Source organism: Juglans microcarpa x Juglans regia, chromosome 3D, assembly GCF_004785595.1.
Source record: "Juglans microcarpa x Juglans regia isolate MS1-56 chromosome 3D, Jm3101_v1.0, whole genome shotgun sequence".
NCBI lineage: Eukaryota > Viridiplantae > Streptophyta > Magnoliopsida > Fagales > Juglandaceae > Juglans > Juglans microcarpa x Juglans regia.
Window position 1 is genome coordinate 267,992 of NC_054598.1, and position 26,369 is coordinate 294,360.

At 37.3% G+C, this 26,369-nt stretch overlaps 1 protein-coding gene across 1 annotated transcript; it reads left to right on the top strand.

Annotated features, from left to right (window-relative positions):
- The first annotated feature begins 266 nt into the window (after window positions 1-266).
- LOC121254365 (cullin-associated NEDD8-dissociated protein 1-like) lies at window positions 267-25,658 on the top strand. The gene is made up of 29 exons (XM_041154371.1): window positions 267-444; window positions 2,212-2,303; window positions 2,545-2,714; window positions 3,589-3,799; window positions 4,661-4,826; window positions 6,640-6,769; window positions 7,516-7,630; window positions 7,772-7,929; window positions 8,021-8,144; window positions 8,265-8,315; window positions 8,394-8,476; window positions 15,182-15,266; window positions 15,340-15,441; window positions 15,528-15,626; window positions 17,193-17,303; window positions 17,382-17,465; window positions 17,536-17,676; window positions 18,281-18,373; window positions 18,497-18,618; window positions 18,750-18,912; window positions 18,992-19,231; window positions 20,683-20,931; window positions 21,012-21,188; window positions 21,296-21,442; window positions 21,573-21,689; window positions 23,145-23,313; window positions 23,944-24,021; window positions 24,105-24,243; window positions 25,069-25,658. The coding sequence occupies exons 2-29, from the start codon at window positions 2,265-2,267 to the stop codon at window positions 25,163-25,165; spliced, it is 3,660 nt and encodes a 1,219-aa protein (XP_041010305.1). The 5' UTR covers window positions 267-444; window positions 2,212-2,264; the 3' UTR covers window positions 25,166-25,658.
- Window positions 25,659-26,369: the final 711 nt, after the last annotated feature.

Sequence of the window (26,369 nt, forward strand, 5' to 3'; positions counted from 1 at the left end):
TTGAGGTCCCGTTCGAATAATGAGATGATTTTAGATAAAAGTTGAATAAAATATTATTTTTTAATATTATTATTATTTTATAATTTTAAAAAAATTAAATTTGTTATTATATTTTATATGAGAATTAAAAAAAATTATATGAGAAGTTTTTGTATGTAAAGGAGACCTAGTTGCAGCTCAGCCCTTCAAAAAGCTGATTAAAGGTGCGGTCCGGAGGTCACTTTTGGGCCTAAAAGTTAAAACGGACCACGAGAATAGGGTTTTAGCTTTTCCCATACTTGCTCCATTCATTTTGAACCAAATCCTTACACTGATATGCCACCGGAAGCCGAAGCGAAAAGAACATAATTCTTCTTGCCAAGTAAAAAGAAAGAACATAATCGGAAAGCCTGCCAGAGAGACGCAGACGGACAGCGATCGCTAGTATCTTTCTTCACTCACAAGGCACGTCTCTATTTCTTTCTTTAGCTTTATTTTTTCAACGCGTTTCGGATCCTCCACTTCGATTAGGTTCTCTCTCTTTGCATTTACTTCTTATTTTTAGGGTTTCCGATTCTGTCCTCCGGCCTGATATTTTTTTTTTTTCTTTGCTTTTTTTTTTTCACAAACAAATAATATGAAATGTGAAGGTTCTGTAGGGTTCGTCTACCGTTGCTGTTTGTGAATCTTTTCGTGGGTGTTCAATCGAAGTACATTACTGCCACATGGTTGGGCAACTTGGGCTGGGGTTTAAAGTCTTCCGGTGCTATTCCTAATCTATTTTTTTACTCACATTGCTCTGGATGATATGTAACCAACGTTTCTCTGAGTGCGCGCGCGCGATTGGGTGTGCCAGATGGTGTGTGTGGGGTTTGGGCTAGGGTTTGTTTTGTGAATTTTATTGAGTTATTTTATATTAAAGCCAGTGTAGAGCACACCATCCATATTACTTAAGTGGTAAAATTTGATTTGTAAGATTCGAATTTTTTGAAAAGATTATGACATGAAGATTGTTTAGGGAAGGGAGGATAGTTTGTGGTGGATTCATGCAGGAAATTGCAGATTTTTCGTCTGCTCCTTTTGTAAGGCGTTAACTTGTCATTGTGCCAATAATTTCCCTTGGAAGTGCATTTGGAGATCTAAGCTGCCTAGTAAGGTTGCATTTTTCTGTTGGTTGCCGTCCCTTAGAAAAATTTTGACTACGGATAATTTGAGGAAGCGTGGATTATTTGTCGTGGATTGGTGCTTCATGTGTAAGAAAGATGGTGAATCTGTTGAACATTTACTTCCTCATTGTGAGGTGGCTAAGACTTCGTGGGATGAGATCTTTTCTAGGATGGCTATTGCATAGGTGATGCCTAAGCAAGTGGTGGATCTTTTAGCATGTTGGCAAGGTTTTAAGGAGAGTCATCGCATTGCTGCCATATGGAAGATGATCCTTTCATGTTTGATATGGTGCTTATGGTTGGAAAGATATGGACAGTGCTTTGAAGATAGAGAACGCTCGATGGGAGAACTTAGAGAGTTTTTTTTTTAGTACTTTGTGTATTTGGGCTAAGGTTCTTGCATTGAATGGAGATAATCTTCATGATTTGCTTTTAGCCTATTTTAGTTCCTAGTTTGTATTTACATGTTTTCTCTTGTATATTTCCTGTGTACTTGGGCTATGACTATTTACTTGTCAATAACATTTCTCATTATTTATAAAAAAATTATTTTCTAAATCAAATTATGTCACGTAAGTACTTTACTAGGTATGTTATCCACACAAGCTTATAAATTGAATTTTTATTATTAGTTCCTCTTTTTGACAATTCTACCTTTATTTAAATAAAGGTACAAATTTCAAAAAGAGAAAATAACACTAGACTATCGCGGGCTTGCAATTTTCTTTATGTGCTTGTATTTAACAATCGTTAGTGTATGTAATACTTATATTTGTAGATGTGTTCTTATGAACTTTGTGATTGCTTGCCTTGCTTAATGAGACATTTGCTGTTTTTGAATTTCAATGTTTCGCTTCTTTTCCAATGGTCATAGAGTTTAATGCATTTTTTTTAGTATAGTTTAGCATTTCTCAGTATATTTTAATTAAGATATTTTGTTTATCTTTTTGGGCTTGATTTCACTTGTCTCTTTGCTTTTACTTGTAAAAAAAAAAAAAGGTTTTATTTCACTTGTGCAAATGTAAATTTGTAATTGCTGATTTATTATTTCGTGTCTTTTTATCAGAGTATTGATATTTGAGTTGGGTACGCACAACACGTTGATATTGCCACACAGAGATGGCGGCAAATTTAGTAATGACTGGGATACTAGAAAAGGTATGATGTTTTTGGGCTTCTCTTGGTATGTGTTTTTATTTATTTATTTATGCACATTGCCTATTTTTAATAAAATTCTTATTTACTGATAAAAAATAAAATTATTTATTTATTCATTCATGCATGCATGCTTATCTTTGTCTTAATGAATCGATTGAGTTCATTTCTTGAGTATGGGCAAGCATGTGTTTCCCAAGTGTTTTAGCTTCTGATGCTTTGAGTCGTATGATTTTGTTTGCAGATGACAGGCAAAGATAAAGATTACAGATATATGGCAACATCTGATTTGCTAAATGAGTTAAACAAAGATAGTTTTAAACCGGATTCTGATCTGGAGATAAAATTGTCAAATATAATCATACAACAGCTTGATGATGTGGCCGGTGATGTTTCGGGATTGGCTGTGAAATGGTGTGTTATAGCATTCATAGAGATCTTGTTGCTTTTATTGGTTGGCTATGATATGTTTGCTTCATTACAGTTGTGCTTTCACGATTGAATCTATCATTTGACTTCCATGTTCTTCACTTGTTTAGTCAAGGGAAAGGCTAATGATTGGTTTCTTAAAATGTGGTTTTCTGTTTTCTCTGGTTAAACCGAAGAAGAGTCAAGTTTTGACTGCACAATGATCTTAACTGTCTGCCAAAGTGACTTGTTTACGATGTTCATCAATATTTCTTTGTATGATAAATATTTTTTTTTGTTGAATTTGATGTCCTTTGGACTGCACGAGTACTATCGTTAGTTACTGATTGTTTAGGCACGTGCTCATTAGAAGATGTTCATAGCCCCTTGAGCATTTTCAGTATGCAACAGTTGATATTAGAATCTGTAGAGTTATAGGTCATAATGATTCATCCTCCATAAAATTCTTGTGGTGCATGGGTCTTTGAGTGCAAATGCAGGATGGACACTGTTATTTCTTTTTCTATGTTCTTCTGAATTTACTGTTTTTTGTTTGGTGCTTTTAAAAATAATTTTTTTTATGTACTGTTTTCTGTTATTGATTGTAATGGGACGAGTTTTCATGATTTGCTTTAATCAGTGCTAGTTCCTAGTTGCTATTATGCGTTTTCTTTGTATACTCTGTGTACTTGGGCCACGCCTTCTTTGTGATCAACAAAATTTTGTACCTATAAAAAAATAAAAAGGAATACATGCATATGAAAACCTCAAAAAAAAAAGAAAAAGAAAAGATGGACCATTCATAAAGAGATGCTTTAATATCAGCACTTTGTTGCACACTTTCACTTTTATTTAATTGACATATATCCTCGTATTGCAGTCTTGCTCTGTTGGTCAAGAAGGTCAGTGAGGCACGCATAGTGGAGATGGCTAATAAGCTCTGTGATAAACTGCTCAATGCGAAGGATCAGCATCGTGACATTGCTAGCATTGCTGTGAAGACAATAGTAGCTGAAGTTGCAACACAATCCCTTGCACAATCTATTCTTGTTGTTGTCACACCACAATTGATAAAAGGAATTACGGGTCCAGTGAGTTCCTAGAATTTGAATGCCACTTCTTTATCACACTGAAGCTTTTGAAATTAGGATGAGAAAGTGTTCTTTTTTGGTGAATACCCCTTTACTGGGTGTATGAAGCAGTTTGAATTTTGGATGTCATATTGAAGATTATGAAAATACTAAAAAAATGAAAAGAAAAATGGAATGCAACTCAACACTAAAATAAAGAAGCTCTTAATGATTGGATTTGGTTTCATTTTTCTCAATAAATATGCATAAGGTTGGCAAAGGTTTGCAAATAGGTTCTGGTTTTGTTGGGTGAAAGGGATTTCTATAAACGTGATCAACAATGGCATAAAATTAATTTTTTCAATTCCTAGAGACATATTCCCAAGACAAGCAAGGCTAGTTCCTTCCTTCATTCTATCTCTTAACAGATTGAATAGAGTTAATAGGATTCTACAGTGTTATACTTCTCATTATGTGTATGATTGAGCTTATGTTTTACTCATGGCATGCCTATGTTTTGTGTGGTGTAATGTGCCTTTGTGTATGCACAACATTTTGGATAGCCAAACTTAACTCCTTGAGAAGGTGGGGGAAATGGGAATGGAATTTTCATGCTAAGTTATTATTGGTATAAATAAAATAAATATTTAATTAGGACACCACTATGTAATTTCAATGTTCATAACTGTTTTAGTTCTCCTAGCTATAAATATGACTTTTTCGTTTGTAGTTACTTGAGTTTACAGCTATAAATATGGCTTCCATTTTACAAAAGGCTCTTATGTAATGTGACTTTACATTATATTCTTAAATCTTAAATTATGTCTTTATCATTTTTTTATGTTTTAACTACATTTTTTTTGCTAATTGTTTTTTACTCAGGGAATGAGCACCGAGATTAAATGTGAATGTCTTGATATATTATGTGACATCCTTCATAAATTTGGTAATATAATGGTGGCCGACCACGAGCTACTTTTAAGTGCCCTGCTATCTCAATTGAATTCCAATCAAGCCAGTGTTAGAAAGAAGACTGTGTCTTGTATTGGTAAGCTTTATTAAACTCTTTCCATTACCTGCTAGAGGGCAGCCTATTGGTTGAAGTGTGGGCTTGAGATGAGCTAGAAGTTGTCTTGGATTCTTGATATACAGTTATGGCAGGTTGTTTTGTGTATTCAAGATTTACCTCCCAAGGGTGGGTCCAAAAGGCCTCGCCTTGGTGAGGTTCCACGTCATAAAAGAATTGAAATTTGTGCCATTAATTGTGTTTATTTAAGTTTTTTACTTTTGAGGGGTACTTTCTTGACGTTTTCAATTCCTTACTCAAATTTTAAGTTGATTTGTTTTGGCCGAATTTTGTATTTTGGTATTTTAATAAGAATAATTCTATTCGAAGACTTTTATACCGCACACCATCCACATGGCATAATTTGATTTGGCAGATAAATTTTAAAATTTGAATTTTAGCAAATCATACCATATGGATGGTGTGGTGTAAAAGCCTTCAAATAGCACTACTCTTTATTAAAATGTTCAAATACAAAGTTGGTTCTTGTGGTTACTCTTCAAGTCAAATTACTCCTTGTGCTTTTTAATTGAACTTTTTACTCCCTGTGATATTAAGAAAGAGTTGGTCCTTATGTCACAAATCAATTAGTAAATTGTTATAAACACCACATCAACACCAATGAAGATTCGCCACGTGTCATCTAACAAACCACATGCATGTCGCATGTATAGAAATAAAAAAGCATTACAAATTAAAAAATACAGAAGTAAAAAACTAAAAAACAGAAAAAACCAAAAAAATAGGAAAAACCTACTTTCTAGATAGCCTCCCTTCCCCCACCTCGAGCCACCTTTGGTTGGGCCCTCTAGAGGTGGCTCATGATGGCCATCTCTTATTGGCTCAGATCTAGCAACTACTAGGGCCCGGTATGACCCCCAACCAAAGGTGGTACATGATTGGGGAGGGTCCCACCCACCCACCGCCCTCCTCCATGAGTAGTGTAGGGATGGAGTGAGGGAGGTTCTCCCTCACCCACCTTGGGCCTCCTCCAACGCCCTGAGCCCGAAGGTGGCACGTGACGAACCACCATTGGTGTTTATGCGACACTTTTAACAATAATGATAGCTTTCCAACGGAATGACCAATTTGATCGTTTCTAAACTACAGGGAGTAACAAAAAACTACATGGAGTAAAAAGTTGATTATAACCATAGGGAGTAATTTGAGCTTACGTCAAACCACAGAAATCAGTTTAGTATTTGAACAATTATAAAATGTTAAAAAAAAAAACTTAATCTATCATGCTGGTTGGAATCATCTGGTTTTGGTTTTTTGGTCAATTTCATTTGTTTTTGTTTTTTTGTTTTTTTTGTATGGATTCTCATTGTAGCTGGAATCTAAAAATAAAATTATCCATGGCTTTTGATTCAATGGACAAACAAAATACAATTGGAGATGCTGAGGTTTTTTTCTTTATAGGCTTTTAACTTGAGTTTTTTCGTTCTCCCAATTTAACATGGAAAATAGGTCTGCTACTTGTCTTTCTTTGAAATCTGCTGTTGCTACTTTATATTTTGCATGCTTTGAAGATGAAATACAAGTGTATTTGTTTCTATAGTCAATTACTTAAAAGCAAAGATTAGGTATGCTGGCTTAGCCTATGAAAAATCTTCAGGGGATTTAACGATTACTTCTTTTGATTATGTTGGCTTAGCCTAGAATGGCACATGATTAATATGATCCAGTCTATTCCCATTTGAGAAAACCTACATAGCTTATTGTACTTGGGAGGTGATAAAACGATGTGTTCCAAAGGCTACATTGTAGTTCACTTACCAAATTCTGTCAACAGCATCTCTTGCTTCAAGCTTGTCTGATGATTTGTTGGCTAAGGCAACAATTGAAGTTGTTCAGAACTTAAGAAGTAAGGGCAAAAAGTCGGAAATGACCCGCACAAACATTCAAATGATTGGTGCTTTGAGGTGAGCTATAAAAGTGTTTTCTGCCTGTCTTTTATTTTTATTTTTTTGATAAGTAAAACAAGTATTATTAATCCAAGAATGGGCAACAACTGCCAGTTACAAAGTCCGTATGCCCTAAGTACGTAGGTGCATTAGAAACTAAGAAATCATGAAAGTCCATGCCATTGAAATCCACATCAATGGCCAAGTACAAAGAGTCCTAAAAAAGAAAACTTTTAGCTCCGCTATAGATCTTTCTTTGTCTTCAAACGTCCTCTCATTGGGCTCATGCCACACGCGCAAATTTTTTTCTGCCCATCTTTTATGTTTCCCCTTTCCTGTTAACTTTGTTTAAACATTCCTCTGATAATCTTGACTGAGTGTGGCTTAAGTAGGTCGATGTAAGTGCAGTTCTCTGCCTTCTACTTCAACATTACTCTTTCATTCTATGATATTTCTTTTGACCGAGTGTTTTCTCTGTCTTTTAGTTTACCCTTTCTCATTTACTGAACTTTTTACCTCACATTTATCTGATCAGTTTGGCCACACTCATACAGCTGTCTTGTCAAATGGTCATTGCCTTTTTCTGTTTTTATCTTTTAATAAACTTTTTTTTCTTAAAAAGTATTTACTGAAAATATGTTTCTGCCTCGGAACTAAACTTTTTTTGGTTAAACATGCTTTCTGTTCACTTGTTAGTTTATGTAAGTATGATCTAAAGAATAAACATTCTTTTGCTAATATGTTACAATACCATGGTGTTCTAGTCGTGCGGTTGGATATCGTTTTGGACCCCATCTTGGTGACACTGTTCCAGTGCTGATAAATTACTGCACAAGTGCATCGGAGAACGATGAGGAGCTTCGTGAGTATAGCTTGCAGGTACTGTTGGTGTTGCTTTCTGTTCATTCATTTTTGGAATTATTCATTTTGTTATTTAGGTTACCATAATGCTTGTGGCTTGTCTGTGCTTGTTTATTTTTTCTGCAGTATCTCTTCTCATGTGTTAAATTTTGACCGCAGGCACTAGAAAGTTTTCTGCTCAGGTGCCCTAGGGATATTTCTTCCTATTGTGATGAAATTCTTCATCTTTCCCTGGAGTATCTAAATTATGACCCCAATTTTACTGATAACATGGAGGAGGATAGTAACGAAGAGAGCCATGAGGAGGAGGAAGATGAGTATGTTTTGCTATGATTTTTGTATTCGCCAATATTCAACATTTGTGGCTAGATATCTGAGTTAAGTCTGATCACTTTATTTATTTTGCAGTGAGAGTGCAAATGAATATACAGATGATGAGGATGTAAGCTGGAAAGTTCGAAGAGCAGCTGCTAAATGCTTAGCAGCATTAATTGTATCTCGTCCTGAACTGCTGTCAAAGCTATATGAAGAGGTATCTTCAAAATTCTAAATTTGGGCAAAAACATAAGTGAGAATGATTAAGATTGTGATATTTCTTATAAGGTTTTGAGCATAGGTCTATTCATTACATGTTTAATTCTCTTTTGTGTAGGCTTGCCCAAAATTGATTGATAGATTTAAGGAGAGAGAAGAGAATGTGAAGGTAAAGCATGAACGAGTTAGTTCCTGGTTATTTTATTACTTCTCTTGTTGTTGGTTATCTAATATTGTAATGATGCAGATGGATGTCTTCAATACATTCATTGAGCTGTTGCGTCAGACTGGAAATGTTACAAAAGGACAGAATGACATGAATGAATTGAGGCAAGTCAATTCTTATGTTCTTCTTGTGCCAAATAGTGCATAAATTTCTTTTGGTTTTATGTGATACCCCATTATGATAAATGATAAGGGTAGGCGGTGTATGAGATTTCATATTGCTTGGGAATGAGAAGTTATTGCTCATTTGTAATGCCCCAATGGAAGGCCTAAGCCACATGACCTATACTCTAAAAGGACTAGTCATTGATACAATTGGAGCCCAATCTTCTATATATGCTTATAAAATCTAATAACCGGAAGTTAAAGCTCCCATCTTTGTGCCCTGTGATCAAGGTTTCTGATTTTGATATAGAATCTGTTATGGTTCTTGTTTTAAATGAAAGTGTTTTGAATTGTTACTTATATGTCCCATATTGTTAGTTGCAATTGCTATAGGTAATAACTTTGAGGAAACAATCTTCCCATAAGGGTTCTCGATGACCATCATCTTCTTCTTTGTTTGGTGTATCTAAGATGGGTCACTCGAAACTGGTCTTTATTGAAACTAAATTTTTTGAGCTTTCCACTGAAGGTAGTCAATCAGTGTGTATTGTAGAGCGAGGTAGAAATGTGGTGAAAGAGTTGGTTTTGGGACCCTCAGTTGTGACATGGCTGGTGTAGACGTTGGAGGAGCGTGCTTGCTCAAATGGAAAAAAGGAATTTTACAAAACCTCCACTGCAAGCAGCTGTGCTTTCATTGCACAAAGAGGTTCAAATGCTTATGGAAGATTCTTGACTCTAGTGGAATATAGAGGGGGTGGAAGAAGAAGCCTCATCATAATCCCGAAAGAAGTGGAAGGGAATGGCGGGAAAAAAAAATGGCGATGGAGCTTCGCGAGGTGCATGAAAGTGTGGGAAAATCTGGGAAGAATTTCTTGAGGGGTGTTGGAACCATCCAACAGTAAGACTTGGAAAAGGGCCTTGTGAAGTCATATGCGGAGGCTGTCTTCACTCCATGTGATGGTTTTGCCATTAGAGGAATTCACTGTAGATTGAAGGAAGCACCGAGGAGGGATGGGAAGTTGATGAAGGATGGCAATCTTAAAATTCACAAAGTAATGGTATTTATGTTGTAGAGGCGTGCTGGACACATTGGTCAGACACATTGCCAACTGACAGCACTTACGCAACAAGGGAGGGGGATGCTTTGTTCATCGATAGTGGTACAAAGTAGTTAACCCCAAATAGCCTCAAAAGGGAGATTTTGAATTGGGGGAGATAGTAAATAGTTTCATCCAGAGGGTAAACCAACGATACTGGTTGGGCTCAGAGGAAGTTGTGGGTTGTGGGTTGTGGGCTGTGAAGGGAAGCATGGCTTGTACCTTGCGGGCCGCAAAAGGAAATGCCCCAGCCCATATGGCCTCAAGGTCTGTAACTCAACGTTAGCAGGCTAAGTCCAGGAAGGGGCCTAGCCCTTTAGTCAACGCAGCTTCCAGACCGTTGGAGTCATTGATTTGTTGGTCGGGGACCTCACAGAATGAGTCAGATCCAGTGGACGACAACGTGGTGGTTGTTGAGGTGGTAACAATGCCGACGACACTTGAGGAAGTTGTATTTCTCTCGAAGATACAAAATGTCGCTGGAATCGTGGGGCTGGAGGGTGCGGTCGCACCTGTGTTGACCCAAAATCGTTGTTGTGGTGATGCTAGCATAGGTGACAACAGAGGAAGTCGTACCTGCTTCGGAGTAAGAAATTGTTGCCAAAATCGTAGGGATTGAAGGTGTGGCCTCACCTGAGTCTTCACAGAGTGGTTCGAAACTCCCATTAGAGGTGGCCTCTAGCTCTGGCAAGGCCTCTAATGTCGGGGACCATGAAATGGTAACTTCAGGGGCTGAATCTTCCAAGGTTGCTATGGTTTTGTATGAACCTGATGGGGAAGAGAGGGAGCATTGGCTGGGGTTGTGTTTTGAGCTGGCGAAGGTAGTTTTTTTGGGTAGTAATGGAGAGTCCTGGGATGCACCTACCCCATTGAACTCTACATCTGAATGATACACAGGCTTTGGAGTAGGTCCTTCATAAAGTTAAAGAGATCCAACACTGTGTGGGGATTGTATGTAATGGTTTCGAAGACCAATTTATTGCCTTACTTGCAGCTGTAGAGGCTGGACAAAGACAGACTAGCCTGGATGGCAAGCTCAACTTAGCTAAGAAAAAAGCTAGGGAGCTCAAACTGCTTCCCCGGATAGTTAATGATGGGACGAGTGAAAGGAGCTCGGATCATAGAAGAGTGAAGGGAAGGGCAAATGAGGTTGTACAATGAAACCAAAAATCATTTCTTGGAATGTGAGGGGGCTGAATAAGAAGGAGAAGTGCCTCACAATTAGAAATCAACTACGAATGTGGTGAGGCGACATTATATGTTTACAAGAAACAAAATTGGAGTTTATCTCTCTAAGCATCATCAGGAGTTTGTGGGCATGTAATCAGGTGGGTTGGCACTATCTTCCCTCCAATGGAGCATCAGGGGGCATTGTAGTGATGTGGGATAAATGGGTGGTAGAAAAGGTGAAGGATGGTATGAGGGATTTTACGGTGACTTGCTCATTCAAGAATGTTGAGGATAGATTCCAATGGACCTTAGTAGGAGTTTATGGTCCTAATCTAGATTGAGCAAGAAGTTTATTATGTGATGAGTTGGTTGGGCTACGTAGCATTTAGGATATGCCTTGGTGCATTGGGGGTGATTTTAAGGTCATTCGGTTCTCGAGTGAAAGATTGGGCAGTTCCAACTTCAACTCAGCAATGGTAGACTTTTCTAACTTCATTTTTGACCAAGGTCTATTAGATATTCCTCTTGCAAGTGGTTCCTTCACTTGCTCGAGCAATCGTGAACTTCTTTCTCAATCAAAGATCGATAGATTCTTGGTCTCCTTGAATTGGGAAACCCATTTTCCATACCTCATTCAAAAGCGTCTTCCCCGACTATGTTCAGACTACTTTCCCATCCTTCTTGATTGTGGCGGAATATCTTGGCCTCTTGTTAGTGCTTATCCATTTGGAATGATGTCCTAGAAAAGATGGAGCGGAAACTCGCTAGTTGGAAGCGGATGTACTTATCCAAAGGTGGCAGAGTCACCCTCAAATTTTTTTTATTTTATTTTTGTTAAGTAAACAAATTTTTATTGATCAATGAATAGGCATAACCATGTATAGAACTCTAATAGAAAACAAAAGTAGCCCTAAACTAAGTAAGCGAATTAGAGACAAGAAAATCATGTAGGTCCATGCCATTGAAGTCAACAACAATGGCCCAAGTACATAGCATTCTAAAAAATAAAACTTTAATCTCCTCCAGTGATCTCTCCTTGTCTTCAAACGTCTGGTTATTGCGCTCCTGCCACAAACACCACATGATGCATATAGGGATCATCTTCTAAACATTTTTAATTTGTTGCATGCCTTTTAGATTTGTCCAACTGGCCAGCACTGCCAGCACTGTCTCCAGCATAACCCAAGCCAAGTCTAATCTAGTGAACACCTCATTCCATAATACCCTAGCTGTCTCGCAATGTAGTAGGAGATGGTTCATAGACTTGCCCCCTTCTCTACACATGCAACACCAATCTACAATGATTACCCTTTGTTTCCTCAAGTTATCGGTTGTGAGAATCTTACCCAACAAAGTTGTCCACACGAAGAATGCGGCTTTGGGGGCACCTTATGTCTCCAATGCCTTCTCCACGGAAATTGAATATTGGGCTCTTGCGTGAGAGCCTTATAAAAGAGTGAATCGAGAAAACACCTTTACTTGCGGGCATTTACCACAACACATCTTCTTGCTGATTGCTCAGTTTTATAGAGTACAAAAGACTGTAAAAATCTGCAAAGCTGCTCATTTCTCAGTCTTGTGCTGCCTGACTAAAATTGACGTTCCATTGGATTTGCCCTCAGATATTCCCATGACTTTCGCCACTGAAACATCTTTAGCATTAGCAATTTGGAAAAGAGAATGAAATACCTCTTGTAGAGTACTATTACCGCACCAAATATCTCTCCAGAATTTAGTCTTGGAACCCTCACCCAAATGAAGTCTAGTGTGTCGAGAAAAGATCTCACATCCTCTTCTAATGTGTTTCCACAATCCCACTCCATAAGCCCCTCTGACTTCTTTAGTGCACCATCCCCCCCATAAGCCTCCATATTTGCTTTCAATCACCAACTTCCACAAGGCTTCTGGTTCTTTATTATATCTTCACAACCATTTTCCAAATAACGCCCTGTTAAAGATTCTCATATTTCTAATGCCCAACCCCCCATTAGAGATGGGGCGACATACCGTCTGCCACTTGACTAAGTGAGACTTGAACTTCTCCCACACTCCACTCCACAAGATACTCATTAAAGTACCCTATCCAACCTAACGACTTATTTCCTCTTTATTTTTGCTTCCATCATAGGTAGCTTACTGCATAGAGAAAATATAGCCGAATTTTCTATGGGGAGGGATGAATGATGAGTTCAAATTTTACTTGGTAAAATGGGCCACCCCAACTTATCAAGGAGGCATGGGTATCTGAAATTTGCAGTTTTTTAACAAGGCATTGTTGGGTAAATGGCTATGGCGATATCCCTTAGAACATCGAGCTTTAATTTGTGGAGATCAGTTTTAGATTCAAAGTATGGTAGAGCATGGGGTGGTTGGTGCTCAAATGAGGTGAATGGACCTTATGGGGTGGGGCTCTGGAAGCACATAAGACATGGATGGAAATCTCTTCTAGTTTTACCCATTTTGAGGCAGGTGACGGGCCCTACATCAAATTCTGGCATACCATATGGTGTGGTGACAACACTTAAGGAAGCCTATCCAGACTTCTTATAGACTAGGGCGTAGATTTCAAAGATTGTGTCAACTTCCCAATCATTGACAGCTCTAAGGAATATGACATTCCCAAAGCCGCATTCTTTGTGTGGACAACTTCGTTGGGTAAGATTCTCACAATCGACAACTTGAGGAAACGAAGGGTAATCATTGTAGATTGGTGTTGCATGAGTAGAGAAGGAGGCGAGTCTGTGAACCATCTCCAACTATATTGCGAGACAGCTCAATGTCCTAGGCATTGCTCTTGTATATGACCTGGGTACTTGGGCTTTACCTATTCTTATGATCGATAAAATTTTATTTACCGATAAAAAAAACGATTGGAGCCCATTGTGATACCCTATTTTGATAAGTGATAAGGGTAGACAACGTATGAGAATCCCACATTGCATGGGAATGAGAACTTCTTGCTCTTTATGATGTTCCAACGGGACTCAAATTGTATAATTTACTAGTGCTTTTGTAGTATAGGCCATCTGGCTTGGGCCTTCTATTGGGTGTTCCAAATGATATCAGAGCCTATCTTAACTAGAAATGTGAGACTTGAGCCGTGCCATCTACAATGGACTGGCTTGACGAGGACGAAAATATTTTTCAGTAAATTAGAATTTTATTGATAATAGAGGAATATAAGTGGGGGAGATTGTGATACCCAATTCTGATAAGCCATTGGACATTACAAATGAGCAAGAATTTCTCCTTCCAAGTAATGTGGGATTCATACACCACTTATTCTTATTACTTATCAGAATGGGGGTATGACATTTTGACCATTTTATGTTGCGTGTATGGTGATTGTTGGAATTCTTATAAATTTTTTTTATAAGTAAAAAATTATTAATATCAATAGGCGTAATCAAATACACTGGGTGTATACAAGAGAGAATACCTAGCCCATAATAGAGTACCCCTAATGACCAGTAAGACTATCCAATATACACCAAGCTTGATTGGGACAAAATGCTCCTCCCCGCAGCAAAGCAACTGTAACTACCCCAACCCCTTGTTTCTACAAAACTAAGATACCACCCACAACTCCCTTAGATGCTACATTCTACATACTACACCCGAAACTAATATTGCACCCCTTCCTACAAGGACGGAGGAAGGCTTCATGCCCTCCCTCTAGTCCTCCATCGACTTGAACTACCTCCCTTAGTGTCATAGTTGATTGCCTAAGTAAGATGCTTTAATTCCCTGCTCTTCTTAAATCTTGATTTCATTTCAAGTAGGTGACCTGCCTCAATAGCAGTGAGTAGTGCTGTGAATTGGTCATTAAATCCTCCACATGTAATCCCCACACACAACATTCTACTAATTCCTCATGATAGCATCTCTCTATGTTAAGACTTGGGCTCTTTTTTACTCTTTTGATCAATTTAAATTTATTACAGATAAAAACAAAACATCTCTATATATTAAGTTTTTGTTTATTCTTACATACGTCATTTTGAAATGTTTAGAACTTTGCCAGAGTTGAGAACCTTCATGCTTAGATATTTGTATGAGTGGACTACAATCCACAACTCCCATTTTGATTCCTTCATATGGCTTCCATAAGCTTCTTTAAATTAGGCGTTCCCCTTTGCTTGTGTAGTTGGGTTGTGCCCCTAGCTCTTTTTTCAATAATACGTGGGATTTTTACTTATAAAAAAATACAGAATATTGAGTCTGTATTTTTCTATCTGAGAAACTATTTCTTCCCATAATTTCTTTTCATCTCCATGGTCAAAATACTAACTCCTAGTTCTTCCCTCATCTATCCTTGTATCCTGGTAACCCTGACCATCCAGGGGATGCTATTGGAGTTGGTAGCAATTTTGGCTTTTCAGATTAGTGCTCACTGTTTTTTTTTTTACGGAGCTGATGATACAATTGTAACTGGCAGCCCAAGATGGTTATTGAAGCAAGAAGTGCCAAAGATAGTTAGATCCATAAATAGGCAGCTACGTGAGAAATCCATCAAGACTAAGGTAGGAATCAATGATATCGTTGTGGATCATAGGGAACGGACCAAATATACTTAAGTGACTTGTCTGCTTGCAGGTTGGTGCATTTTCTGTTTTAAAAGAACTTGTGGTTGTCTTGCCAGACTGCCTTGCAGACCTCATTGGATCGCTAATTCCAGGAATTGAAAAGGCATTAAGTGTGAGTAAATTGTCTGTTGTTGAAGGTGTATTAAAATTTGTATGGTTTTCTCCTTGATGCTCTTTCCCTCTTGTGTTCTTCTCCAGGACAAATCTTCTACCTCGAATTTGAAGATCGAAGCTCTTATATTTACTAGATTGGTTTTAGCTTCACATTCTCCTCCGGTTTTCCATCCTCACATTGAGGTATCAGCAGTGACTTTGAACTTATTTTTACTGCCTTCTGTGGAAGACATGATATATTTTTCTGTATTAGCTTCCCTCCTACATGGAAAGATGCGTCATATGTTTCTGAAGTGAGCCCCAGTTGATAGCATTCTGAAATTTCGGACAGTTATTTTGATCTGTACTTGAGTAGTAGATGCTGTGCTAGCTTTTGTTTCAGCTCTCTACAAGGAGTTCTTGATTGTTTGTGCAGCCTGCTCAATTTCCATGCATGTCTAAAATGTAACCAATGTCCAGAAGCTAAAACCCTCCGATCCATGTAAAAAAAAGTTAAGCTGTAGTTGATGCTTAAGGTTTTTGATAAGGGTTGAAGTTTGTTGGTTTTTAGGAACAATATTCCTCATTTGGCTAACCAATGCCTTTTCAATCTTTTGCGATAATATGATAATGCTTTAAACAGCCTCCATAGTTACCTGTCAAAGTCAGAAATCGACATCTGAGTTTAGGCTTTTTTGTGATGAATGGCTAGCCATTGCCAGTCTTTGTGAACTTTTATTTTCCTAATAACCTTGTTAGAGATCTTTCAAGCCAAATTCAAAACCATATTTCTGGACTTCTTAAGAGATCTTTTTTGAAAAGGGGGTGATCTCAATGCATGTTCTTGTTATTGGTCTTACATCTTTGTCTTTATTCTAGGTAGCCTACCTCGTACATGGGATGGATAAATATTTAATCAGTTTCTTTGATTTGAATGCAATTACAATTTAGTGCTTTATTGAAACTGAAAAAAAGATCCTACATTCATTTTTTCATTTTGTTCTGTTTGTTTGCCAGTCCTGTTTGTGGCACTTTGCTATGTTGTCTGACACATGTAGTTCTTATCTTTAGTGGATTCCTTTCATGGTAGATCTCGCAAACCTAAGTAAAGATTTTCTATCCCCTTAAGAGATTTTCAAATCTTTAATTGCATACCCCCCCCCCCCCCCCCCCAAAAAAAAAAAAAAAAAAAGGAAGAAAAAAAGGAAGAAAAAACAAGGCAGATCTCAGTCTAATTTCTTGGAATGAATTGAATGTTTTCATCTTAATTATAGGTATCTCTATATATCTCAGTCAGTTTGAGATGTTTGCTTTTTTTGTAGTATGCATGCCTTCTTAGGCCTCGTTTGCTTACGCAGTTCAGATTAGATAAGATGAGATGTTTTGTTGAAAGTTGAATAAAATATTGTTATAATATTATTTTTTAATATTATTTTTGTTTTGAGATTTGAAAAAGTTGAATTGTTTATTATATTTTGTGTGAGAGTTTGAGAAAGTTGTAATGATTATATGAGATGAGATGCTATGAGATAGTTTGGTTTTGTGTAAACCAAACCAGCCCTTAATTATTGTGATATTACTGTTTTTCTGAAATGAATTGTTATGCTCTCCTCTAACAGCATTTTTCCTGAGTACTCTACTGTTTCGTGCTTCATAGAATTTGTACAAACAACTTTCATCTCTTAGTATATTTTAGTGAGTATACAACAGTGGACAACAATGTAAGCTTTACGATTGGTTCAGATACATACTAAACCTATGTTATTGCAGGCTCTTTCTGGTCCTGTTTTATCTGCTGTTGGTGAGCGTTATTACAAAGTAACAGCTGAGGCATTGAGAGTATGCGGAGAAGTTGTCCGTGTTGTGCGCCCTAACACTGAGGTTATTTTATTATTCACTGTTAGACTTAGACACATTGTTCAGCCATCTTCTAATCTTTTGAATGGCTTGGTGATGTAGGGTTTTGGTTTTGATTTTAAAGCTTATGTTCAGCCAATATACAATGCCATAATGTCACGTTTGACAAACCAAGATCAAGATCAGGTCAGTAAAATTTGTAATTGAAGTTTGTCCTCGAATGCTTTTGCTGTTTCTCATATTTCTTAGTTCCCAGGAGGTTAAGGAGTGTGCTATCTCTTGCATGGGACTTGTTGTGGCAACATTTGGTGATAGCCTCAGTGCAGAATTGCCTACTTGCCTTCCTGTACTTGTTGATCGGATGGGAAATGAGATAACCCGTCTTACGGCTGTGAAGGTTGGTATCTTGTATATTGTACATGAATTTTGAGGGTTTTGTTTTCTAGTGTTCATCTTCTTGTCTATGTCAATATAACTGGTTTAAGCCTATTTTTTTCAATGTGTATTTTTATTACATATGACTCAGATCCGAGCATCCCTTGGCTGATCTAAAATAATCTTATAATTAATCTTTTCATTGTCCCAATTTTTCTTAGAACCTATGGTTGGATGTATTTCATCTACATTTCTAATTGCCCACAACACGAAATGCGTTTGTATTTGTCGGTCATTGCATAGATTTGCCATTGAAATAATATTATAATAAGAATTCTACTTAGGGAGAGGAAAATTTATTGTCCCATTCTCATACTGATGCTTGTGTGTGTGCATGCTTGTTGCCGGGGTGGGGATGGTGTGGGAAACCATTTGAACAAATCTAATTGTCAGAGTTAAAATATTTATCTGAGCAGTGTTTTTTTATCATCAGATCCATGCATCAGCACTTGGTAGTTATTTACTTATGCATGTATATATGGGTGTGGGGCGCATGTTTGTGTGTGCACGCATGACCCTCCCTCTGGATTATGATTATATAAAGACATTAAATGCTTTGTATACAGGCATTTGCTGTCATTTCTGCTTCTCCACTTCAGATTGATTTATCATGCGTTCTGGAGCATGTAATTGCAGAACTGACAGGATTTCTGCGTAAGGTATGGGGGTCCTGTGCTTGCTGTCATTTTAGTTCTATTTCTTTTAACAAAGCTCAAGTGATGAGAACCACTCAACAGGTTCTGAACAAATTTCTGAACTTTGTTTCCTTGTTTTGAAAATAGGCCAATCGAGCTTTAAGGCAGGCTACATTGGGAACCCTAAATTCCCTGATAGTTGCTTATGGTGATAGTATTGGTCCATCTGCATATGAAGTTATTATTGTGGAACTTTCAGCTCTGATTAGGTTTTCTCTTGTTACTTTATCTTTATCTTGATGTTCATTATACTTCTTTTCAAAGTTGGGTATGGTTAGGGGCTATTTAGAATTTTAGATTACTTTCTAATAGTAGTTATTGTTCATTAACTATTTTCCAGTGATTCAGACTTGCATATGACTGCTCTTGCCCTGGAACTCTGTTACACCCTGATGGCTGATAGGAGGCCAAGCCCAAATGTTGGTTTGGCTGTTAGAAACAAAGTTCTTCCTCAAGCACTAATATTAATAAAGAGCTCATTGCTGCAGGGGCAAGCCCTTTTGGTACTTTATCTGCATTTTACTTGAATTGGGTTTGATCTAGAATAAAGGTTGTTAAAAAACATTGCTTGTGCAATTTCAGGCTTTGCAAAATTTTTTTGCTGCATTAGTTTATTCAGCAAACACAAGTTTTGATGCCTTACTGGACTCTCTTCTTTCAAGTGCTAAACCATCTCCACAGTCGGGTGGGGTTGCAAAGCAGGCATTGTATTCAATAGCTCAATGTGTAGCTGTTCTCTGCCTTGCTGCTGGTGATCAGAAATGCTTGTCAACTGTTGAAATGCTTACTGAAATCCTCAAAGATGACAGCAGTACCAATTCGGTAAGTTTTCTTTCCTTCTATATCCAAGTTGGCATTCATATGCATAAAGTCCATTATTGAATGTTATATTTTTAGTAGTTGTTGATCATTTCCAGTAGAGTTCTCTGGTTTTCATGGATTTATAAATTATGAGTTTCGCAGGTAGTCTCTTGTATTGGTTTTTATAACTCACAATGGAGGCTGTATGATGAGTAATATGGTTGGATGGAATTTGAACATGGCAAGACATACTGAAGAAACCAGCTGGAATGCCTTTTACCAATACGGAAAAGCACATTGAAGAGAAACAATGCGTTGTCCCAGATCACCATATCTTCCTAAAGCCAAAACTCTCAATTAACGTGATTGTAGGTCTTCTCAATATGTAGTTTACTAAGGACCCTTGGTTTACTTGAGCTGAGTCTACTGTCCAGACATTCATTAGCATTAAGCACTAGATCTAAAATTAGTCTATCTTTAACAAGCATGTTTTGTGGCTTTGAATGAATCTTCTCGATAACCTTAGTCAACTGATTAGCAAGGACTCTAGCAATTATCTTTTAGATTTCACTCACAAGAGTAATGGGGCAGTAGTCTTTAATAACTACTACTACTACTACTTGCAGCTTTTTTAGGAATGAGGGCTATGAAAGTCGCATTAAGACTTTTCTCTTAGAACTTACTATTGGTGTGGAAATCCTGGAATATATTCATAATGTCGACTTTAATCACATTTTAGCAAACTTGAAAGAAAACAGTAGTAAGTCTATTCAGGCCATGTGCTCACTATTCATACTTTTGACCATGGAGATAGGGCCCTCAACGAATCCTCCTAGAGGTACATATGGAAGAGCTGTGGAAGAGTATTTGGCAGACTAATGTGGTTCCAAGAGCAGATTTTTTTTTCGCTTGGTAGCCTCCTTAGGGAATTGCTCTTATACTTGGGTTCTATGGGCGGCAATATGGATTTAATGGGCTGAATTTTCATTGTTTCTATATATGTTTTATCTTTTTAATGAAAATTATTGATTGCTAATAAAAATATTTCTATAGATATATGCACATGCATGTACATGCACACTCTTGCATATCAAACTGAGTGGGATGATGGATTTTCTACTTTCAGTCTGATTTCCAGACTTATGCTTGTTTATGCCTGATTCTATCAAATGTAAAGAGTTCCATGTTCAAAATTATTAAAGAGTTCTAGAGGCCCACTAACCATTTTACCCCCACCTAAAACTTATAAATCTTTGCTAGACTTTGGATGAGTAATGACATTTGTCTGGGGCACACACGTGACCCCTATAGCTACAACGAAGACTAGTCTGATTTCTATGTTATGTAACTTTGAAGAACATTTTCATTTGCTCTCTCTCTTACAAACACATTTTCTTGTTATACATTCTGACACCAATCTCTCCATCCTTTTGTATTCTCCAATTACAATCGCTTTCGTTGTTGCTTTTTAGGCGAAGCAGCACCTTGCCTTGTTATGTCTTGGGGAAATTGGGAGAAGGAAAGATCTAAGCTCTCATGTGCACATAGAAAATATTGTCATAGAGTCCTTTCAATCTCCCTTTGAAGAGATAAAGTCTGCTGCCTCCTATGCTCTTGGCAATATTGCCGTCGGTAATCTTTCCAAGTATTTGCCTTTTATCTTGGACCAAATTGATAATCAGCAGAAGAAACAATATCTTTTGCTTCATTCCTTGAAGGAGGTGCGTGCTCTTGAACTAGCATTCTATATTAGAGCTGGATTTCCTCCTATACAATGGTTTAATTCTATCTCATCTTGCAGGTCATTGTAAGGCAGTCCGTGGATAAAGCGGAATTTCAGGATTCTAGTGTTGAGAAGATTCTTAAGTTACTATTTAACCACTGTGAAAGTGAGGAGGAGGGTGTTCGCAATGTTGTAGCTGAGTGCCTAGGGAAAGTTGCACTTATTGAACCTGCAAAACTTGTTCCCGCACTCAAAGTATTTCAACAGATGACCTTGTCTACTTCAACTTATGCTAATGATGTATTATATATTTGCATTTGATGGGATGTAAAACTTTGTCTTCTATTCTCAATTTCTTATAGGTACGAACAACCAGTTCAGCTGCATTCACTAGAGCTACGGTTGTCATTGCTGTAAAATATTCTATAGTTGAGAGGCCTGAGAAGATTGATGAGATTATACACCCTGAGATCTCTTCATTCTTGATGCTTATTAAGGATCATGACAGGGTAATTCTCAAACCTTGAGATCCCATCATTCATTTCTAAACTGTCTCAAACCTTTTGTGAGTAGATGTGTAGTAGTAGGTGATTATGGGCTTTTCGGCCTTATGGTTACTTATTTATCCTTGGCATGCAGCATGTTAGGCGTGCAGCTGTGTTGGCTTTAAGTACATTCGCTCACAATAAGCCAAACCTCATCAAGGGGCTTCTTTCTGAATTATTGCCACTTCTTTATGATCAGACAATTGTTAAGGTAACTTACAGGTGTTGATATTATTTATGATGAATCAATGTCTACCTTCCATTTTTTTATTAAAATGCCTTGGCATATTATCTAATGTAAATGATCCTCTATGACTGGTTCTTGTACTTACATGCTGGGTTAGCATGTAAGCTTACATGTTGCGGTATCAATTACATTGAACACATCTTCATACTATTCCAGTGCTCTAATGCTGTACTTCATTTTTATATAGCTTCTTGGTGTGGATATTTCTGAACTATTTTTTGAATATCCACAAGTTCTTTGAGAAGCCCTTTTTAAGCATTCTATGTGCACTTAAAAGAGACTGTCGGTGGTAACCTTGATTGGGCCTATCAATATGTTGGATTTGATTTTTGGGTTTTACTTCAGATTGTATGATATTTTTGAATGATTCATGTAGTGGGGATGATTAATTAACTAGAGGTCAAATGGTGCTGATGGGGCTTTTACTAATGGTTGTTGAGTTTTGGGTTTTACTTCATGTAGTATGATATTTTTGAGTGATTCATATACTGGAGATCATCAATTAACTTGAGGTCAAATGTTGCTGAAGGGCTTTCACTAATGGTGATTTTTATGTAATTATTTATTGTAGAAGCATGATCTGCTGCCTTTCGGAGTTTCTCTTGTTCGAGTTTTCTGTTCATGTTCTGCTAGTTTTCTTGTCAATTGTTTTTGATGTTCCAGTTGCTCAGGTCGAGTAGAATTCTATCATAAATTATGCTATCCCCACGATAGCTGTTTTCTAAATTATTTTCTTGATTCTAGCACTTCAATATGTGCATGAGATAACTTTTGCATAGAGTTATTCAGCTGTTCTGTTTACACCCTGAGTGAGACTTTTTTTCTGATAGGTAATCAATCATTTTATTAATAAGGGCAAGGCATAGCTCAAGTACGCGGGTTGTATACAAGAGAAACACGTTGTTAAAATTATAAGCTGATAAAAGGAAATCATGGATATTTAGTCCATTAAAACCCATTACATAAGCCCAGAGAAACAAAGTGTTGGATAGGGAATTTTAATTTCATATTCCACTCGCATCCTCAAAACTTATATTGTTCCATTACCTCTAAATGCACCATAGTAAGCATATGTGAGCCATTGTCCATATCACTGCAATTGGGCTGCTATATGGACCTCGCCAGGATGCCAGAAAGTCAACCACCCTTCTTGGCATGACCCACGTCTCAAGCTATCCCCCCCACTCTCACCAAAGAAACTGCTCCAGAGAGCTCAAGCGACCTCAGTGAAATAATAGATGATCACATCTTTCCTGTTCTTTTTACACATGTTATAACTTTTTTAGTATAGGTGGAAATTTTATGCTTTTTTTGCTTGGAATAACCCTGCTATTCTCTCTCTCTCTCTCTCTCCTGTCGTATTGTTCACTATTATTATATCTAAATTGTCTGCTGTTCTATTTTATAATTCCTGTGCAGCAAGAATTAATAAGGACAGTTGATCTTGGTCCTTTCAAGCACATTGTGGATGATGGACTGGAATTGAGAAAGGCTGCTTTTGAATGTGTGGATACATTGCTGGATAGTTGTCTTGATCAAGTGAATCCTTCATCTTTTATCGTCCCTTACCTCAAATCTGGTCTGGATGGTTAGTTTTAATGTGATTACATTCTTATGCCTGCCATTTTTTATTTGTTATCAATTCAGATTTGTGGGTGGAACTTGATGGTAGCCTCAATATGTCTAATATTTTTGGGTTTTTACGCCTGTGCACCCCCGGGATTAGTGGACACCTGGTGCCAATCAAAAAAATATTTTTGGGTTTTTATATTTCAAATAAGATAAAACTCTGGTTTACTATATTTTTTTCTATGGAATTGGTTCCTTTTCACAGGCCGTATGTGTGCATATTCTCTTTTAATGAGTTTAGTATTTATATGTGATTGAAGGTTGTATTCCAGGTGATTATTAGTTTACCTCTTGAAATACCGTTCTCCTTAATTGGTTTTTACATACACTGTTACAAACGTGTTTTTTATCTAGTCATTCCGGTTCACAAGTGATAAAACGGTCTTTATTGCTGAATCATAAGAGTTAGTTTTGTTGTTTTTTATGCCTATCCTGGATACAATGATAACATTATGGTGTTTTATTCCCGTTTACATGGGCTATGCCTGTTGCATTTTTGAAATAAAATCTTCAATGATTTGTTAAAAGAAAGCTATATGGTGCTTGCAGTTTTTAGTGCTTTCATCAAAATTGGATTTCTCTCTTTCAGATCATTATGATGTTAAAATGCCTTGCCACCTTATCCTCTCCAAACTTGCGGAGAAGTGTCCATCTGCTGTACTGGCAGGTTAGTGATTTCATTGGTTTTGCTTTGCTAAGATTTAGCTGAGATCCAGAATTCTTATCTAAAGTTAGTTGTGTGTCCATTAGTGTTGGACTCGTTGGTGGATCCTCTGCAGAAAACTATCAATTTTAAGCCTAAGCAAGATGCTGTGAAGCAAGAAGTAGATCGTAATGAAGACATGATCCGCAGTGCTCTTCGTGCAATTGCATCCCTGAATCGCATAAGGTTTTGCTCTTGTACAGTATCTGGACGTTTTAATTGACGTCTCCTAATTCTGATTTGGTTTTCTTTATCTGACTAGGTAGTATTTTCTTTTATTTTGAAGATTTTGGGGGTCAGTGTGTGATCTTATACTTGTTGAAACTCATAGCTTTATAGGCCAAAATTCTGAGCCCATGGGGCTTTTCAATTAAGGTTTTTGCTTAAATTGATCCCTTTCACCAAGTGCCAACTTAATTGTGAATTGTTGCTCTGCTATACCCTATAGAAAAGTTCCGAGGAAAACGTTTCTGGAAATAAAGCTCCAAGAATGTCAAATATATATATAGTCCATTGGAGAAGCTGGTCTCATCATGAAACATGTGGTTAAATGATTGAGGCAACAATAATGGCTCATTTGGATAGTGAGATGAGATGAGATGATTTTAGATGAGTTGAATAAAATATTGTTAGAATATTATTTTTTTAATATTATTATTGTTTTGAGATTTAAAAAAGTTGAATTGTTTATATTATATTTTATATGGGAATTTGAAAAAATTTTAATGATGAGATAGATTGAGAGTGTTTCTATATTCAAACGGGGCCTAAATAGAGAACTGAAACTCCACTAGAAAAGTAGCGGGTTGGGTCATTTATCTTTTAGTCAAAGTGATTATTCAGCTTTGGGATTGAATTGATTATCATTTGATATCAATGGCTTCCTTCCCTAAATGTTATCAACTCTGTTTTATTTCTCTCCCTGCGTGCATATATATTGGTCTGTCCTATATCTGTTTGTCTTTATCAATGAATCTTGAAATGCTATAGTATATTCTGTTTATTCTGCAGTGGAGGAGATTGCGGCCTTAAATTCAAGAGCCTTATGACTGAAATATCGAGATCTCCTGCACTCTGGGAGAAGTACTATTCCATCAGGAACGAATGATAGAAATGTTGGACTGACGCTATCTTAGTGTTATGCTGGATTTCTCTTGTGGGGGAAACTAAGGAATACAGAGAGCAGAGCATCGTCCCCGTCTGATGCATGCCGGATAAGCTTTAGTGGGGCCAAAAAAGGTGGGAAGTGGTCTTAGCCACATTGATACACGTGAAAGGGTCTTTTGCGAGTTTGGATTGTTGGTTGAGCTTTTAGAGAAGAACCTCTTTCTTTTCACAGGAAGACTAGTTTATGGTTTTCCTAGGAGTATGCATTTGTCATTTGGTCATATGATCTAATCAGCTTTTACTCTTCCCCATTCAAACCCTCCTCTGCTTGCTCCGGATAGAAATGCAGAATATATATATGTTGTATGTATTCATTTTTCTTTTTTTCATTGGGGGGTGGGGGGTGGGGTTGGGGGGGGGGGGGTGCCTGCTGGTACACAGTTTACGTGTATTTACGACCAGATAAGGAAATGCAATAGATTGATACTTTTGTCGTCCTGAAGTTTGATTGTGCCCGTATTATTTTTATATGGTTGCCATTTGCTCGTCCAAGTGTGGTAATGTCACTGATCTGCAACTGTGTTTTATTCTTCCGTCCGAGATTTCTCGGTGATAGCTAACCGATCTCCTTTTCAACTCCATTTGCGGCTCACTTCCCTTGGTTTTTGCTATTTGGAATGCAGTCTGGTAAGTAAACTTTGATAAGCATGCATAGGAGAGGTACCCAAGGGTCTGGTCATTAGGACAAGTTTGGATTCTTGGAGTATATCAGAATTTTGTGAATAGTAGTGAAATAGTTTGAGTGTAAATGTTTTATTTAATTTTGGTAATGAGAGAAAAAGTTGAATAAAAATACTATAATGAGTAAGTTTTGTGTTTGATTGATGTTTGAGAGTGAAATTATCTTAAGAATTATCAGTGTCCAAACATGCCCTAAATTTCAGGTTTAAGATTTTGTTGGATATTACCGGTAAGTTGAAAACAATATTTGCTTAACGTCATTTTTTTTTTTTTTTTGTGTGTTCAATCAAATGTTACAGTGCATCATAGTCGCATGGTTTTTATGTTTTGATGGGCTCCTTCCTTACCTTATTGCCCCCTAGCCTCTTCATATGTTCAACATCTGGCAAATGTAATGTAATTAGTCTTCCTTTTGTAGGTATGAATTCTTAGTTCCCTTCACAAGGCCACACAGCACGCAATTC

Coding starts and splice junctions, on each gene's coding strand:
- LOC121254365 (XM_041154371.1), top strand. CDS start 2,265: ATGGCGGCAAATTTAGTAATGACTGGGATACTAGAAAAG. Junction 8,145..8,264: donor TGTCAAAGCTATATGAAGAG/GTATCTTCAAAA, acceptor TCTTTTGTGTAG/GCTTGCCCAAAATTGATTGA. Junction 24,244..25,068: donor GCATCCCTGAATCGCATAAG/GTTTTGCTCTTG, acceptor TTTATTCTGCAG/TGGAGGAGATTGCGGCCTTA.